Source organism: Rhinolophus sinicus, chromosome 3 (genome assembly GCF_057876585.1).
Source record: "Rhinolophus sinicus isolate RSI-liver-muscle chromosome 3, RSI-T2T, whole genome shotgun sequence".
Taxonomy (NCBI): domain Eukaryota; kingdom Metazoa; phylum Chordata; class Mammalia; order Chiroptera; family Rhinolophidae; genus Rhinolophus; species Rhinolophus sinicus.
Genome location: NC_142503.1, coordinates 39174225 through 39194321, shown reverse-complemented (window position 1 = coordinate 39194321; position 20097 = coordinate 39174225). Strand labels below are relative to the sequence as shown.

The 20097-nt window shown below is 38.5% G+C and overlaps 1 protein-coding gene across 1 annotated transcript in view; it reads right to left on the bottom strand.

Moving 5' to 3' along the window:
• ZSWIM6 (zinc finger SWIM-type containing 6) overlaps positions 1-20097 on the bottom strand; it is a 183982-nt gene that overhangs the window by 42184 nt on the left and 121701 nt on the right. Inside the window, exons 3-4 of the mRNA XM_074328909.2 lie at positions 13919-14067; positions 10743-10893 (exon numbers count right to left, since the gene is read on the bottom strand). Of these exons, the coding sequence (XP_074185010.2) occupies positions 10743-10893; positions 13919-14067 (300 nt within the window). The remainder of the gene's footprint in view (positions 1-10742; positions 10894-13918; positions 14068-20097) is intronic.

Genomic DNA, 20097 nt, shown 5'->3' with positions numbered 1-20097 from the left:
AACACTCTTTAGGTCTTCAGGATGCCTCTCTCCTCAAGCTCCCAATTGGATCCACTTTCCCAACATAGACAAAACACTCTTGGAATGGGAAAGAAAGTGGTGTGCATTATCTAAATTATCTTATTTTAGACTTCAAGATTCCACAGTATGCTTGCTTTACAGATAAGGAAACCAAGGTTTTGTCTAAGATAAGGGACAGTAAATGTGAGGATAAGAATCCATACTTAAAAAGAGTGACTGGCTCTAATAACCCTGTTCATTATATTCCCCTTTGAAAAAAACGTGTTTGGTTAAGTGTGTGGTGAAGAATTACTTTTGAACATGTATTACAAAATTATATAGAATAGTGACTTATGAAATGTATTAGAACTATCCTCAAACTTTTCTGAAACAGACCCTACCTTAGATAACCTTACTTCTTCGGTTGTCTTGGGCTGTCTTAGGCTGCTTTTTATTTTTCACTTACGCATTCTACTTTATAACTAGACTATAAGCTCCCCCAATGGCAGTGCCTACCACAGGGCATGTGAGCAGTATGTTCCTGCTATGGGGTATTTCTTTACCTGCTGGTCTGGTAAAGCACTCTGCGGCCCACCAACCATACTTCTGGATAAAGGCTTCCCTGAACCCCTCCCTGGTAGAACAACTTTCCTCTCACTTACCGTGGAGAACCAATTTAAGACAAAAGATCATCAGCAGCCCTACCAAAAATAATCACATTTACCAAAGGTTATGACTGTAGAATACTGGTATCCGGTAAACACTTGAGGACTGTGGTTGTGTAAGAATAACAAGGAAGAGGGCTTACAGTGTTCTGTCATACTAGAACTGCAATTTTATTCATGAAAATAATTTCTAATGCACTGACTTTTCTACGGAGTTCAGAAAGAACTTGTGATGGGTGCTGAGCTTCTTGGAGAACAGAATGTTTCATTTTACTCTAATTCATTCTATTACTGAATTAAACTTTGATGTATTGGTCTTGACAAGTGCTTCATGCTGATTGTATTGTATATGATAGTATAATCACTCCCCATGCATTTCCCACTGGCTGGCTGATTAATGCAATAGATTACCTGCAGCACTGATGGCAAGGGGGAATCACTGCCCTTCCATACTCTAAACTGCATTTCAATGTGTGTGCATGTGTTTTCATGCGTACACAGGCACCCATGAAGGACCACCTGTACATGGGTAGAGAAAGTGGGATAAACAGGAAGGTAGGAAAAAAAAACTGAGGACACAGTGAAAATTAATACCTTTCAATCAGTGTTTTCAGCACATCATAAATACTCGTTTCTTAATGCTTCTAGCTTTACACCTCAATTATTCATTCACTTTTTAATTCACAAATATTTGCTGAGCGCCAACTCTAGCCAGGCACGTTTTCCCTCACATTTATAGGAAAATTCACTTTAAAAAAATGTGTCACCAGACAATAGTTTAGTGGTTACCAGAGGGTAAGGGGGGTGGGGGGTGGGAGATGAGGGTAAGGGGGATCAAATATATGGTGATGGAAGGAGAACTGACTCTGGGTGGCGAACACAATGGGATTTATAGATGATGTAATACAGAATTGTACACCTGAAATCTATGTAATTTTGCTAACAATTGTCACCCCAATAAATTTAACAAATAAATTTAATTTAAAAAAAATTTGCAACCAAAAAAAAGAAAGTGTCACTTTCAGTGTTCTAATTAGTGGGCAAAAAGGGAAAAAGGAAGTGAGGTTATCGAATGGACACTAATACAGAGATGAAAAAGTATGGCTATGAAGTTAGTTTAAATGCCCCAATAAAAGCAGAAACTATACAGTGAGTAGTTTAGCAGTTTCAAAACAAACAAATTCTCTCTGATTACTTGTTCTTGGAGATGAGACTTTTGTGCTCTTGGCAGCATTTTGAAACCTAATGGGTCTCACAGGTCCCAGCTTAAATTTGACACAAGTGCCCTGTTCAGCCTCCTCCCATCCAAGCTCCTCAGCCCTTGCTCATCCACAAAGGAAGACTGTAGCTTCCCATCCAAGGCATTTCAAGACCGCTGATCGCTTAAGTCTATCTGAGCCCTAATTTATGAATGATTCTTACTTCTCCTCCGCTGAAGCAAAATTTGAAATTTATGAAAGTAACCCAAAATGAAACGGGCTGGGAAGCACGACCTAGGGTCAAGAAGGTCCAGCTGGTCATAGCTCCAAACCACAGAGATTCAGGTTTCTATTTCAAAGGTTATCTTTGCAGCAGAAGGCATAGAGTAGAGTGAGTTAGCCACCTTTTGGACAACTATTAACTAATCCTGGTTACTCGTCTTTAGATCAGAGCCTGAGAAAGACCTATGACCAGTTACTAACTCATCCGAGTAATTTAACATCAGAAAATACCTGTATTTTACTTACAGTCCTATTCTTATTTCAATTTGGAATTTTTAAATAAAACACTAAGAGCGTGTCATGCGATTACCAGACAAGCTCACAAAAATTTACCTGCTGCAAATCACTTACTGGCCTGCCTTCCCCCTAAACTATGTTAAGAGAAAGTTATTTATACAAATAAAAAGTGATTCTCGGGTACACCTCTAAGAAGAGCAGCTATTTAAAAGTCTATGAAAACAGTAACCATCAAACATGCATTTTAAATCTCAGAGTTCTTTGTTCTAGAGAAATCTGAATGGAAAGCCTAGTATGTAAAGTGGTGCAAGTCTCTGCTGGGATGGAGAGGACCTGCCCCCTTTGGGTGGCACGCTCCTTCCTCCTCCCCCTCGCACCCCAGGGGCTCTGTGAGGCAGTGTCTGAACACCCCGTCTAAAGGACAGCCATTAATCACCTCCCTGGGTTTTCCTCCCCGCTCATTAACTTACCTAAGCTTAAATTAACTACGGTAACATTTGCAAAGCACTTTGCTCAGTGCCAGCGCACAGAGAACAGCCAATGTGCGTCTGCTTCAGTCCTGGGCTTTACTTCTTCCACTCTAGCTCCCGGAAGCCCCTGGGAATCTCAGATGGCTTAAAATGGGGCTTCTCAGACCTCGTTAATTTTTGTATGTGCCACTTTAGGGTAAGAAATGGTGAAAGAAAATGATCCTGTGCCTGTCTTTCTTCATTTTTACTCTCTCCCTTTCCTTACATTCTACCATGATGGTACCCTCTTGAGATCCACAATTTAGCAAGGAGACCTCCTCCACCCCCACCCCCAGCCCTTGGCTGCCAGTTTCTTGAGGACAAATGCAATACTAATTCTTAGGAAGTGAAAGGAGTGAAAAGAGAACTTTTCTAAAATTGATGTGAGGGAGAAAAGGATACATTACACCAATGCTCTGACATTCTTATTACCCACTAATGTGAGACTAGTATTTACTACGAATGGTCTCATGTTACAAATAGTAAGACAGCATAAAAAAAAGTAACTGGAACCCATTCTTGGTACAAACACACTATATATATATAACACAGGACACTAAAGCATAGTAGAATGAATCATAAGGCATCTTAACTCCTAATCAAATCTCCAAGGTATTTAAAATAGAGTTTTATAAAAATACACAAGGGGGTGATCCCTAAGTGTGGTTACAAATTACCCAATTGTGCACCTAAATAACTTAGACAATGACAAGCATTTAGAATCTCCGATTGGTTAGATAATGGGATTAAATGATCTGTAAAGATCTCTTTCAATCCTGAGAATCTACTATTGTATATTAATATGTATTTAAAATTTTTTCTCTTTATTTCCATTCTTTCCCATGCAGGGTACTGAATGGATAATTAAACCCTAGCAGTTGCAGTCAAGAGAAGGATGGTTGGTAGCATTACACACGAAGTATTTACCATAGGTTTGCTCACTGTGTAGAAACAGGAATTCTCTCTTTTGGTTAACTTCTGACCCAAACTACAAGTTATTCTGCCTATTTAAGGAAACAGAGAAGAAACCCCTCCTTCCCATCCCCACAGCAGAGCAGAACGCAGAGGCCTCTGGCCCAAGCATACAAAGGTCTCACACAGAAAGCAGTAGGACTGCAGAACAGAGACAGAAACCAGGCCCCCGTAATGAAGACCCAGCAGCAGAGAGGCCTTGTGAGAACAGTGCTGGAGGGAAGCAAAGCCTCCTGAGCAATACAATTGACAAAGCCTGTGTATTTAGAGGGAGCTCTGAATCACGAGGGGGGCAGCCGAGACTGAGATAGGAGCCCCCACAACAGCGTTGCCGAGCAGGACAGCCCAGTCCCATGTGCAGGAGGCGTCTGCAGAGCCCACAGGCCACATCAGGTAAACACGTACTGACAACAGTGTCATCCGCAGGGCCTGGTATAGACCAGCATGAAGACAGTGACCTAAGGTCTTCACCGGCTCCTTAGCAAAGGGGACTGGATAATGAGACCAAAACCTCACTGCATCCCATCTACAGCATGTAGCATCTGCATTTTATGATAAGCTTCAGTTTAATACTTAATCTAGTTCTCAATCAATGGCCTATATCTGGCTCTTCCACGTCAATGTTTGTTTTTTCCAGAGTCTGAAGTGAGAGTCTCTTGAAACACAGATGAGCAACTAGACTAAGTAAGCCCTGCGGACTGCTGCCACCAGGACTGTCAGGCACGCATAGGCAGAGCGGGCCAGGGGGCTTTCACAGGGTGGTATGGTCTCCGAGGCGAGCTGCACTCTGCCCTCGCTCTGCTCTAAACAGAGAGACTGCCTGACGGAGAGGCATGTTACAGTCTTTTAAAATAAACTGAGGACAGTGTCTAGTTTGGTAGTTACATCTTTGAAGTCACTGTCACCTGGGATAAAATTCCTGCTCTGCTGCTGTGACCTCAGGCAAGGTATATAGACTCCTTAAGCCTATTTTTCAGGCTGTGAAGTTAAGGTTAATAACTGTACCTATCTCACAGGGTTGTTTGAAGAATTAGATAAAATAACACATGAATAAATGCTTAGCATCGTGCCTAATAAATAAATGTTGGCATCTGTGTTATCTCTAGTAGCTGGACAAAAATGGGAAATAAAACAAAGCAAAAATCTGTATCCTATGATGTCTCTCTCTGTCTTCCCTTTGCAGCTAACAGGGAAGAGGAACAAGATTGGATTGAAAATGTGAAGGCAACATTTTTGATCATGAATTCCAACCCTTCATACCGTCCTTCATTGAGCCCATCCCTGTCTTTGTTCATGTTATTCCTTTCTTCTGGAATATTCTCATTGCTTCTTCCCTACAGCTCATCTCCATGAACATCTTGTAAAACTACGTGAAGTCTGTACACATATTTGTACTAATATGTGAATAAATCACCCTATCAAAGTTCTCCTCAGTTCCTTCATGCCTGTTCTAATTTCTCACGTCTCTGGATGGCTGCAGCTCTCTAATCTCTCCTTACTACTAGTACCATTGTCAACAGTAAAACCAAGTATTTTATACATCTACTCCCCTGGACATAGGAAGTAGTTAAGACATACTGATAAGATGTACCACAATAAGGCTTCTGGAAAGAAGGGTTAACAAGAGGGCTCTGAGGGGGTGTAAGTGGTAAAGCTGGATTCTCCTTGTGCCCAGGAAAGACAAACTGGTGGGTAACGAGCAATCCCGACAATGTGGCTCATTAGGATTACACTGTACAGTCACAGCTACATGGAAGTTTACAGGTCTGGACTGACATGGTTTTACTGCAAGGGGGCTCTGGGAATCGCTGCTTTCTCCCTGGCACTAGCAAAGAGGTAACTAACTACTTATATGGCAAACTATATCAGAATGCTTTCTAGTTCTCAATGAGAAGCAGTTACTCTTTGGCCATTCACTAACCACTACCAACTTCCAAATGTGGATAGCTTGAGTTTAAATTTACCATAAAAACTAAGTAAGGGGCTCAAACTATGGTGTGTGTGTGTGTGTGTGTGTGTGTGTGTGTGTGTGTGTGTGTATGTGTGTGCGTGCGCACGCGGGGTGGTGGTGGTGGTGGTGGTGGTGGTGGTGGTGGTGGTGGTGGAGGTGGTAGTGGTGGTGGTGCAGGTGGAGATGGTGGTGGTAGAGGAGGTGTTACTAAGCCTACTGCTTTCAGAGATGTAAGACGGCATTTCACAAAAATTTCTCCACAATTATACCCAAAGCAGTCTTTAAACTCTTCTGTCTGGCTGTGCGTAAAGGCTCTCCTGACTTACTCAGTGTATCCTTTTGAATGTGTGACGTAAGTATACGCTTTCTTCCTTACTCAAGAATAATGTGGGTGGATAGATGCAGAATAGGCCCACAGAGATGACCGCGTGTATCTGGGAAGGTAGAAGGGACAGTGTTCTCTGGATCCACAGGATAGGTCATTTTCAGTATTTTTTTACTAAATGCGGTCCTAATGGGTAGACTGAGTTCTCTGCTGCTAAACATAAATTTGTGCTGACTCCAAGTGTCCTGAATTTGTAAACCCTCGCAACATGTCCAGCAATATTGTAGCCGTTGCATAGTAACAGTGGACAAACTAACCTTAGCATGAAATTCAAACTAGAAAAAAGCATCTAACTATGGCGACTTCTGCTCACATAGAGTTAGACATCCTGAGATCAAAAGCTTTGAAAAGAACTCTGAGTGGTACCATCTTGTGCCTGTGAACTGAATGAGCACAGCTGAGAACAGCAAGGCTCTTGCCGTGGCCTTTCCCTAAGAAACAGGGTTCATATGCTAGGAAGCAAAGCACATGACTCAGCTTGGAGAGAAAGTTAAGTGCTTAAAATTTTGGGGAAAAACATATTATGCAATACTTGAAAATGAAAATTTAAGAATTTTTCCCTGTGATAAAACTGTAATTAAATCTTATTGAACTGTTTCCTCTAATGACATCCATTTTAATTAGGTTTTAATAGACTGGCAGCCACAACCTATAGTTTTATGAAGCAAAGGAAAATTACAGTCTAGGAAGACATTTAAGGAAAAGAGACCCATCAACACAGATGAGAGGTTACAATATATCCCCTCATCCCTAAAGACCCCGACGGTAATTAAGTGCGCTGAACAGACAGCCATTAGGGCTAACAGTAGGTGTGCTCGCCACCAATCGGCACTGGGTTGTTCTTTGAAATCCAAGGGTTACACATGTGATCTGCTTTCCAGAAAATGTGCGTGTCACAGAATAAAGAATGCAACTGAAGAGGTGTGTGTTCTACAGCTCTACTAAATGTGAAGCCTCTCCCATTGTTAACGGGCTTTCTGTCGTGAGATTTTAATATACACATTTTATTACAGCTGGTCATGACAACACTCATCTCAAGAAGATTGCCGTATGTTTAGGAAAATGAACATCACGTAGAGAAAGTAAAATTAATATTTGAAAAACTGATTCACATACAAGATAAATGTATCTGCAAATGAGATGCACTAAACAGGAGCTTAATAGTATGCATTTCTATTTATTTCCTACTACATTATGAAAATCAGGGAGTAAATCACAAAAATTAACTCAGACCAAATGAGTATTATAGGCACTTATTTTAGAAAAGAAGAACTGAGCATAATTAGTCCCTCTGTTAGCCAAAGGTTGGGGAAAGAAACTGGGCCTGTTGCTACGGTACCGCAAATAAGTTTGCATTATTTATTTGAAAGAGAGACAATGTTAAATAAGTGTTATTTTTAAAACTAATTTTGAAACATCAACACTTAAATTTTTAATAAATCACATATTCTCAGAATATTGTAAAGCTTGGGGAGGAGCATATCTGATTCCAAGGAAAAAATAAAATTTTGTAGTCTAACAATCTGATGCCTCCAAACTCTTCTGCCAAGAAGCAGTTACTTGGCTAAGACACTCTTACTTGTACACTTTCATCAGATTAAGGCTTTCGTGCCAGGAATCTTTTTTTTTCCTGGTGTATTGGCCATTGCCAGAAATGGACCCATCGAATCCACCAGTGCTAAGGAGTTAAGTATCTGAGATTTAATTTAACAGTTTCAGCTTTATTAAGCTGTCACAGAGCGGCCCCACTTTGATAACAGTAGCTGCTCCAATTATGGCTTGGTTTAGGGTTGACAAGTATAATGATTCATTCGTGGCACATGAGAAGCAATAAAAGGTTGTTTTGCATTACAGCTTTAAAAATGTGGGCACTTTTTTCATTTAATTTGTCACTTAGCTTTTGCTAAGAGGACATTTAAATTGCAGTAAAAGGCAAATGGGGCTTTTAGTTTAAATGTAATCCCCATATTTAAATGATCTGTAATGGCGCAGTGTTGGAGTGGGAACACTATTGTCTCACAGTGGGTCCTGATGGTGACATGTGACATTTGTATTCAGGTCCTGTATTATCCATGTGGCTAAAGGGCTTCCAATTTCATTTCACAGCCAGAAGCCTGCAGAAAACACCAATTAACTTGCAGATCCCATTTGCCGACAAAACTCAGCCTCTTCTCAATGTCTGGCATCTGGCAGTGCTCAGCATTTAATTCCAAAGCAGAGCCTTGAAGCAATGAGAGCCCTGTGCAGGGGCACGAAGTCAAATCCCCCCATTTTACTAAGAACCCAAATCCTTTCCTTTTGTAGTCCAGAAGCAACCTGTAGTTAATATTTTGGTGAATGAATATTAAGATGTGATAGCTATTGGTACGTCTATGTGGGATTCTTCACAGAACTTCGACCCCATGAAAATGGCAAGTGACCCCTTGCTTGCCATCAGAATACCGAGGAGAATTTGTAGCAGTCTAGTAATGACTGGGGAGTGGGGGTGTGAAAAAAGAAAACACAGGGCAAGAAGATGTATTCTTCATCCTGGACTGAAATCAAAGAACTTGAATATTGAATAGAGCCTGGTCCATAACTAGCAAGTAGTCCATCAGAGGGCACAACTAGAATCAGCTGGTGGAAACGTCCACCTAATGAGAATTTATACTTTTGATTGAGCGTTAAGGTACATACCATTTTCAAAACCAATTTGGAAAAGATGTGATTAATGGATTACATGTGAACTATGTAAACTTTGACGGTATCACTTGTATTTTTTCAGGTAACAAAAAAATTTAGTTGGCATTTTCTTCCTAATAAGCTATTTGCAATTCTAAGTTTCTCTAAGTACCAAAGTTCTTTAAGTTTTATTCATGTAACATTAATTCAATAATTTTTCCTTAAATGATTCCCTTCATTATAGATTTTTAATACTCATCCTTTTTACCATCATAAACCAACTACTCAATTCAATATTTACTGTACAGCTACAAAATTGGGAGGGTTTACTTGGAAAAGTAAATCATTCAGTATTCTACACAAATAGTTGTTTAATCCATGCATTACAGCCATGTTCTCCAACCACCAACCACACCATGTCCCCAAACATTCTTCTAATATGGTTGGAACTATCTACTGTAGTTATAGATTAGTTAGGGGAAAGGTCATTACTATTATTTCGGGTGACCCAAGAAAAATACCAAGATTAAATTGGCAGATATATACAGAGGGTGCCAAAAAAATGTATACACATTTTAAGAAAGGAAAACTGTATTAAAATTGTAACAATATATACTGATAACAAAAGATGAATACAAATCATGTTTGACTTCTGCAATTACAAGAGGTGCTCAAAGTGGTTACCATCAGCGTATAGACACTCTGATTACGGCAAACTACTGCTTGAGCAACGTGGACGAAAGTGTCCACTTGTACACAATTTTTTGGCACCCCCAGTATATACACAAGAGTTAAGAGTTGCCATCCACAGCCAAGTTCCTGAACACACATCCTATTAATAAGAAAAAGGACTTGGATGTCAAATTCTACCAACTTGCTGCATAACCCTACGTCATACAGTGTCATCTCCTGGAAGTCTCCTAACCTCTCCAGACTTTAGTTTCCTTATCTGTGAAAGAGTTTATCTTAAAGGGCCCTTCCAATTATTATGATCACGTAGTATCTTCATGAACAGCACTTTCTCTTGGTCTAGACTAGATGTGGGATCAGTCAGCATGACGTGTTCTATGATTAGCCACGAGGAAGAGAGAAGGTGAGTTATGACAAGTTCTTCTACTCAACTGCATTGAGACTAGGATCTTCTGGTAAATATATCCAGAACATAAAATTAATATAGGCACGTAACAGTGTATTGCCAACAAGATTTGTCAAAAATTCCATTCACCACATACAGATTTCTTAATAGAATGACAAAATAACAACTACATTATTAATTTCCTAGCAATGAGCATTAAGTAACAAGCGTCATCCCCCAAAATTTCCTGGTGAATATGACTAGGAGATTTCTCATTTTTTCAACCACCTGCTATACTAATATCTTTACAACCAAGGATTTAGAAAGCAAGAAAAATTAGAGTTTGCTGTATCTTCCATTCTGATGGTCAACAGTCTAAGTCTGTAACAGTTAAAATATAAAACGAATGTTCAAACTATTTTTGATATTTTTAATGTCGGCAAAAGGGGAAAATAGCTAAATTTTAGCTGCATTGATTACAATATTATTCTAGAAATAAGTAACCTGCTCTATTATACAAAATACCTATTTTAAAATAATACAGCTTTTCCCCACCAAATATTTAAAGGTAGATTCTTGTGCTCGCTTTCCTCAAGATTAGACAATTCCCCCAAAACCCTGCCAAGATTGTTTCCTGCAAAGTCCTTATTCTTCCTCTTGTTCTAACCAGTGTATAACGGCAACAAGCACACATCTCAGCAGCTCTCTCTTCAGCAATAGTCTGACTGTGCTCTGTAAACATTCAACATGGTCTTTATCCATATAACTCAATGGCAATCCGTCAGGATATGTAAGTTTATATTTACCCAGCTCATCCCAGAGCTGCCTATATTTGTCAGTCATCGCAGTGCCCTGTTGCCTCCAAAGTGACAGCCGAGGGTCAGCCATGAACTGCTCTGTTATCAGCGTCAACATGCGGGCGCCATTGGAGTCCCTCATCTTCAGCATTTCCCGCACCTGGTGGGGCAAAAGCAGACCTTCAGGAAAATGTTCAAAAACAAACAGTAACACAGACGTACACTGCTTCTCTTTATTTTTTTCTTGGTGAGGGGGAGTTAAGTCTTGAAACCAGCCCTCATAAGCAAACAAAAGTTGTTAAAAACTGACCTCTATCCTAAACAGCAATTTAATCAGAGAACTAATTTCTTAAAATTATGTTTTAGAATCCACAAAAAGAAAAGAAATTTGGCTAATTTCCCAATTCCAAAAAAAATAATAATAAATCGCCAGCGTACAGAAAAACACCACCAAAACGAACAGGACGTAGCATGAGGCATCTTCCTGCCTCTCCAGCTGATCACTCTCACCACCAGAACAGTGGAGCCTAAAGCGTCTGTTGAGACCTCTTTAGGAATCTTCTACATTGATTTGATAATGTTTATAATAATAGCATCTGTTCTTCTATTTTTTAAAAACCACTTCATTGAGACATAATTCACATACCATACAATTCACCAATTTAAACTGTATAATTCAATGGTTTTTAGTATATTCACAGAGTTTGTGCAAGTCTTCAGTTTTTGAGGTAAATTAGTAATATTTCAGTTAAGTTCTCTGGCACCAAAGCGGTATCATGCTTCTAATTCACTCAGATGGGATTGTTTCTGCAATGGTAAGAGGAAATGGACAGGGCTGTAGGTTCAAGAACTCTCTGGGCTCTAAATGAATAATCCATGAAGCAGAATCATAACCACTGACCTAGGAAGTTAAGTTGGCCTCTCAAGCTGGAACCTCAAGTTCTGTCCTTTACGCTTGTGCTACATTTCCCAAAAAGAAAGGAAGTAAAGAAACACGAAGCTAAGTCTCTCTACAGGAAACCTAAGTGAACCTATCCATTCCCAAAGTATGTATAGCTATGTGCTCAACAAATAAGAACCCCAGCTGAACACTAGTTCTCCCTGCAGGAAATTGCTAAAGCAAAAGGTCTTAAGCAGAGGGAAAGGAAAGGTAAGTCCTTTACTTCAAGATTCTAAGTGAAAGGCAAATAAGGGAGGAAACGGCAGATCTCCAATAAAGCAACCCAAACCTTCAGCCCAACAGATCCTGCCTCAGGCTTGTGCCCTGGCAAGTGATAAAACCCTTCACGGGTTTTAGAAATGTGAGCCTTGGAAAGAACTCAAAAGCACTTCTACACTGAATCACAAGGGTTGTGCTTGCTTCCAGGAAGGTTATTTCAATAATCTTTAAAAGGAATTTATTAGCAATATGGAAGCACTAAAAAGTTATGAACAGATGAAGACTGGGAGAAAGAAAGGGACTTGCCATTTATTGGCCATCGTGCTAAAGAGTTTTGCATTTATAACAACCATATAAAGTAGGCCAGATTATAATCTCCCTTTTATGAATTATAAAACCATGCCTCAGAGAAGTAACTTGCCCAAAGGACAAAAGGAACAACTGTGATCAGAACCCAGATCTGCCTTAACTCTACTTAACTCTGCAATTTAAGCCATTTCCACAATTAGATGTTGCTGTTACTTCTCACGGCATACATAATGTATACACCATGTATAGGGATTAAACATAGCAACTGCAGGCCAGTCTAATACCTTTCGCATTGCTTCCACTAAGCCACAGTATATTCTCTGCTGACATGAGAACCTATGAAATACTTCCTGTGAGTCTAAACATACTAAACCTTTCATATTACTAATACATAAAATTTGATTTAATGTTTACTTTCCTGAAAAATTTCTAACCTGTTACTCAGCTAGAAATAGCAATGAAAACAAACACTTTACTAGTAAGCATACAAACCAGAACTATAATATTAACCAACACTCAAGTACTATATCTGTAGCCGAATGGGAATTAATTTTCAGACTGTTGACTCTGAGGTGTTATAGGAGTTTAGAGTGTCTATGAATTACCAAAGAATTATTAAATCATATGTGAAGTAGGTTTAGAGTTAAATGTATTTTATTGTAATATAATTCTCGGAAAATTGCCAATCTATGTATGGTATATAGGCAAACATTAAGAGGGTATAAATGAATCAGAACGCACTATTCTCTGGCCACAACCAGTAACAGAGTTTACTCTAATTCTTCTGAACTAAAAAAAAACAAAAAAACAAAAAACCTTTTTATTGTGAATATGAGAGAAGTTATTTATCAAAAGTATCAATGAACACAGTTATCTATTCCCTTAAAACCAATTTAATATTGGTTTAATTTTTTTAGTATTATTTTAAAAAATTATTAAAAAAGCATTTTATTTTTATCCAGTATTTAGAATTGTGTTTATGGTACTAAAAGTTCTGTATAAAGAAACAGATACAGCATCTGCTCACACATAACTTATAATGAAAATAACTTTGTTTCTTAGGCCATCCAATTTTGGTGATGAAAATTAAAATTTACCAAGACCCAACTACACGTCAGACATATCATCATTCAACGCAATGATCATAACAACTTGAGGAGATATTCCATTATGAGCTACTTCTATAGATGAGGAAACTGACTTAAATAACTTCTTAAGGTTCATACACCTAGTAAGGTTTAGAACTTACATTTGAACTCAGGTCTGCATGACTCCAAAGTCTATGCTTTGGAAACAAATTTAAAGATACTGACATTATGAAACTGAATACACCTTTTAAGGGCTGTATTCCAGGTGATGCTCTACTTGGGAAATTAACTAAAGAAAGAAAAAGCTTGAAAAGATGGCATTTAAAATAACATTAAGATATTTTTATTGTTTTCAGTATTGAAAGGTTTTGCAAAACTGTATAAATCATCACGATTTATTAATGGGAACTGAGACAAAAATGTTCCGTATCTTGTCTAAGGACATCTAAGCAAATTAATGCTTGCATTACAACATAGAAGTTTCTAATTGATTAGCTTAGATACTATATTAAAAAAAATTTTAATTAAAAAAAAAAAGTCTTTACCCTATAGTAAACATGGTCATATAAAATGAGACTTTCTATATATGTATATATTTGGAATATTTCTTTAAAAATTAACAATCATACCTTTGCAAAGAGCAAATTAAGCTGCTTCCCTGATCCGTGGTACCCGCCCTGGGAAAGGAACAGTTTAACCTGTTCTTGAACCTGCTCTTCATCTAAGTGCCAGCAGTTTTCATCATCTATACTAGCACCTGCTGTTGGATCAGGAGCACCTAGAAATAAAAAGAAAAAATAACACATATGCTAGATAAGAACTCTGTGCTAAAAGGGCTCTGATAATAAACTTGAAAAGAATTGAAATTGTGTAGTTTTTGCCTAAACACTTTTTAATCCAATCTCAATTTCAATTATACATACAAATTTATGACGGAAAATAAATACAAGAATCATTCTTTTATTTCCAGGACTTTCCTGACTTGTGCTAAACCAAAAGCAGATTACGTCAGAACTGAAATATTTCCATTTTTTAAGGTCAGAGACTATGCCTTTGGAGATGAATTTACAGGTACTTTAAAGAATAAAAAAGCCACAAAAATGTCTCATTGTAAATATGTGATGTTTCTAAAGCCCTACTGTGTAGGATATGTTATTTAAATGTTTTCCGAAGATATTAGAAAAATATGAAACCAAGTAAACTCAGAAGAGTATTTCATTCTTTACTATGTTAATTCAAGCGCTCACCACTAAATGCTGCTGTATGAACGACATGCTGACATAAGTCTTTAGTTGCAGAAAACCAAAGATTAAAAAGGAAAATCAAGTCACATGGGAACAGGCAGTGCAGCTGTTGTACTAAACCAAGTTGTAGTATCACCTTGCCAAACTGCATAAATATTTTATTGCTGAAGTACACACAAAAGATAATAGCTATGTAATAAGCCCTCTGTGTAGAGTACCTTAGAAATTAAAAATTACCCCAAAATTTAGACAGGTAAAAATTATGTTTCATTATTTATTAAGAAAATAAAATAAAATGGTATTTAAGTCCTAAGATTCTTAAGACATACAAAAAATTAAAATCTAAAAATCTTTCATCAATGTTTCATCCCTTAAAAAGATACATTTGTAGGTACTGTTTTATATTACGTTTCTTTTCTTCTAATGACCAAATATAGACTCAATTGGCCAAGGAAATAAGCACTAACATCTGCTTAGAACCAGGGTCCTTCAGTCCCTAGGAGTAAGGCAATGGGTCTGTGAACCTCCCAGAAACGGTATTCATTCATTCATTCATTCATTCAGCCAGCATATTTACTGAGTGCCTTCTGCTAGACTTGGGGATGGAATGGTTTACAAAATATACAGAATTCCTGTCCTCACAGAATTTACCATCCAGTTCAATGGTTTTCAAACTTTTTTGACCGAGACCCACATTAAGAAATATAATTTAGATCATGCCCAATATATTTGTGTATCTAGGTGCTTATGTGATAACATCTGTCTTTCTGTCCGTCTGTCTGTCTATCTATTAATCTGTAGCAAAGTTATCGTGAAAAAATACCCTTACTATTAAGTAAATACTTCTTCTATTTCATTTATTAAAAAGGCTTGTCATAATTTTTTAAGCTGATTGCATAACCCATAATGGGTTGCAACCTACTATATAAAGAAACACTTTGTAGTGTGTGAGATAAATATCAATCTAATAACCACACATACAAATATGTAAGTGGTAATCATTGCTCAAAGGAAGAGACTGTACCAGAGAGCTCTGGCATGGCCTTGGAATGCCAGGGTAAGCATACCTGGAGGAAATGGAACTTGAGCTGAGGTTTGCCTTCAGCAGATGAGAAGTTAACTAAAGGGAGGAAAAAGAGGGAAAGGGTCTGCATGTGAGAGAGGTCTCAAGCAGGAAGAGAACGTGGTTCGTACATGAAATAAAAGATAATTCACGTCCATGCAACAACCAAGTAGAGGATGAGGAGGTAAAGCAATACAAAACAACCCTGGAGAAGAGAAGGTACACAGGCCCCGAGAGCCCTTGCAAACGAGGGGCATAGGTTTTTTTCTAAGACTAACGAATGGGAATTCGTGACAAGGTTATCCAAAGTGGAAGAATGGAACACCCTAGATAGTAAAAGATGTTTTGTCCTGATGTACATCAATTTCAACATTCCTACTGTGAGATATTTATGCAGCCATAAAATTAAACGCAGAGATTCTCTATGTACTACAGTAGAAAGATATCCAGGATATATTGTTGATTGAAAAAATAAATCAAGGTGAAGAAAAGTATACAGAGTACCACCTTTTGTATAAATAGTAAAGTTTAAAAAAGAGCTTATGAGTTATTTCTTTGCGTATGCATAAAATATCTTAAAGCAATGTTTAGAATGAGTAACCTAGTTACACGAGGCAAGGAAGCTCTTCATTGAATACTTTTTTCATACATGTAAAATGCTGGAACCATATGGAGGATGGACGGGGGAGCAAAAATACATTAAGAGAACAGTGAGGATGATATTTTGACGGTCTGTACAAAGGATGATGGTAGTTGGAAAACTAGCAGTCAGAAGAGACATGGAGAACCTGACAGGAATTTAGGACATAAATGAAACAAGACTTGAGGAAGAAGTGGGTATGTGACGTATGGGACATCAAAGGGTAAGAGGAGACATGGGTCTCTAGATTAAACAAACGGACAAGATACTGGACAAGTCACGGACACACAGGTCATCAGAGCAGGGCCAGGTTTAGGGTGGGATGAGCAGTGTTTAGGTTCTACGCTGTTTCAGACATGGTGAATTTAAAGCACCTTTGAGATAGCCAAGAAGAGGAGAGAGGATTTCAAGCAGGGAGCTAGATACATCGTGGGAGGCTGTATGGGGTAAGAAGAGCATCTAAGATGGAGCCCTAAGGAAGGTCAACATTTAAAGGCTGGGAAAGAGAATGAACAAAAATGGCAATGGGAACGAGTGGCCTATTAGGGAAAGCAGGAGAGACTGGCTTTTCAGGAAGTAAGGCAGAGAAATCTATTCCCAGTAGGAACTACCCTGTTTCCCCGAAAATAAGACCTGGCCAGACAATCAGCTCTAATGCGTCTTTTGGAGCAAAATTAATATAAGACCTGGTATTACATTATATTACATATATTATACTAAATTAAATTATATAACACCCGGTCTTATCTTACTATAAGACCGGGTCTTATATTAATTTTGGCTCCAAAAGATGCATTAGAGCTGATTGTTCGGCTAGGTCTTATTTTCGGGGAAACATGGTACGTAACTACGTAGATATTGAAGCTCCCAGAGAGGATTCTATCTACCCTGCTCACCACTGCTCCCTAACACCTAGCCAGTGTTTACCACAGTGTTTACAGGCAATCAAGTATCAGGAGGAAGGCGGGACAAGATGGAGGGAGAAAGCAAGAGTACATCCCCCCCCCCCCCCCCCGGGGATTTCTATTAAAAAGAACCACTGCTAAAACATCCTCACATACATTATCTCATTTACCCTCACAGTGGCCTGTGGGGGCGAGTAGGAGATGAAACAGGTTCAGAGAGGTTATGACACCACAGCCACACCACCAAATCCAGTCTCCTCATTCTCTCCCCTGCGGAATAACACATCCCTGAGCCTTGGAACTCAAGTCTGAATCTTGGCGGTATCAGAGCAAGGATTATGAACTCTTAAGTCAAAGACAAGTTTAAAGAAAGATGCTGGGATGTTTGTACAAGAAGATTTAAGGACACAGTGATGCTGTGAAGAGTTAACTAATGGGGCAACATCTGTATCCCACAGGGTATCCCTGAGGGATACAGATGTGGATCCCTAATCCAGCCAATCCGGTTAATTCTAGGAAAAGAGACAGACACACACACACACACACACATATCTATAAATTCCTTACCTAACTAACATGCATCAGAAGAGACTTGCCAAACAACCAAACTATAGGCTCTCAACTTTTATACTTAAGTTCGTCCCAGTATCTTGTTAAAATCCTCCTAGGAAATATGACATGTCTCTCCTTATCCTCTCCTTAGGGAAAACTCTTGACAAGCAACTGATTATGCCCTCCCATTATTTCCCTTGCTGAACTGAACTAAATAAATTTGATTTCTACCCTCACCTGGGGTACTTGCCCCAATTTTTGTGATTTTTAAGGTTGTTCTCTGTTAGACACTGAAGGCCACGACCCACAAGGAGTCCTGCCCCAGGCCGTGTGCTGGAGGCCCGCTACCCTTCGCTGCTGGGCTCAGAGCCTTGTGAGGCTGAAGCTCCGTTTGCCACAGAAATACCCAAGTATTTAAAGCAGATTTTAATTTGGTTTGGAGAAAATCCCAGTCTTCTCCTTGGCCAGAAGTAGCAAAGGAGTTGACATTCAGATACTCTCCCCAAACTCCAGGATGAACTCAACTCTTGCTTTTTCTGATACGAAGAGAAGGGCTACAAAGAATAATCTAGGAATCGCTTTTACTTGACTTGAATCACACAAGGTATTTTTCCTTAAAATCTAATAGGTTTAAAAATACTATCATATTTTAAATATGCGATGGATTTTAAAATTTCTTTAATGGATCATTTAATTTACATACATACAGAGTTCTATTCTTGTCTAGCTAGAAAGATATCTAACAGCAAATGTATAAATACATGAATTGTGTTTCTCAAGTTTTTAAGTAAGCTAAATTGTGGGGGTTTTTTAGGAGGGGTGAACTAGTGTTAGAATAAACTTATTTCTTGAGCATATGGGGGAAGGAGGAGGCAATGCAGAGGGAAAATGGCCCACAGATAAAATTTTACCACAAATAAGTTAATAAAGTCTACACATGAGTAGAGATGTGTGGGTTCCTAATCCTGGATTAGAATTCAGAAGACTTCCTTTCTAAGCACAGTTTGGAAAAACTGTCCTTCAGCATATCACTTAAGCTCCTCAGGTCTCCATTTCCTCAACCCTAAAATTCTATAATGTAGGGATAAAAAAATTAACTAGGTAATAAAAATTAGAAATCTCACGTGGCTATGTAAAAAACATCCTCACTCAGTCATAACAATGCAAGCAAAGGTAACTAGTTGATAAATAAAAATTTACTCTGAACACAACTCGACATTTTAGGAATAAGACATGTACTATATATTATAGACCAGAAAATTCAATGTCTGCAATGACAATAATGCCCCCTAAAAGAGCAAATTCTTTCACTAAACTTTAATTTTAAAGTTTAACTATTTCAATCCTAATGTCTTGATTACATGCATTAAAGTGTTGCCTAAGCCTCGTATAAAATGCAGATTTGCAAAATTTATTTCTACTTGTTAATGGCTGTCTATCATCAAAGACAAACCTCTCACCATTTAGCTTTGAAAAAGGTATGTACAGAGAAACATAATTTCTGTATTTATACATTTGCTATTAAAATATTCCCACAGTTGGGCAGCAATCAGAATGTGTGTATGTGAATTAAATGGTCCACTTAAAGTGGTTAAAAACCTATCACATTTTTATCCTTATTTATATTTATAATTATAAATGCTATAACTTTTACAACTGTATAATTAATATTTGTGAGCATTTTATGAACAAAGCTTAATCTTAAAAGTTTCAAGCCTTGGGGGGAAAATGAAATTAGCTGTTGAAAAAAGTGGAACAGTTTAATTGTCTCTCATTCCCAGCTAGGAAGTGTGAATTTGATTTACCCTCCTACCTTGGTTATGTAACAACACAGGAAAGCGAAGGAGAATTCATGGACGCGAAAAACCACAGTCAAATCTCTCCCTGTCTGCTACTTGATTTAGTTCTGATTTAGGTTTGATTTATCCCATTATCAAAATTCCTTATCCCAGCAGTTCTCAAAAATTAAGAGGATATCAAGCTTCCCGAGGCACACTGTGAAAAACAGATGTTTAGGCAGCACCTCGGACCTACTGAATCAGAATCTTCGCGGAGGATAAAATCTGGGGGCGGGGGTGGAGGGGCGATTCTGTATCTGGAGACAATGTTAAACGTGGCGGAACATTCTGGATCTTCATATTGAAAAGTATTCAGGGTGCGGAAGTATCAGAGGCGTCTCCAGCGTATCTGTCTCATGGCACGGAAACAGCTGCTTCTAAGCATTAGGTAACACCAACTCATCCTGCTGTAAACTGTAAACTGAGATATTAAGAAACGTTCACAACTGGCTTATGCTATGTTTGGAATGTGGAATTATCCACAGCTTTGGGTTCTAATGGGGGAACTTAATGCTTTTTCTTCTCCTCTTACTCTGTTGGAAAACAAATTCACACGCAGAGGTGAA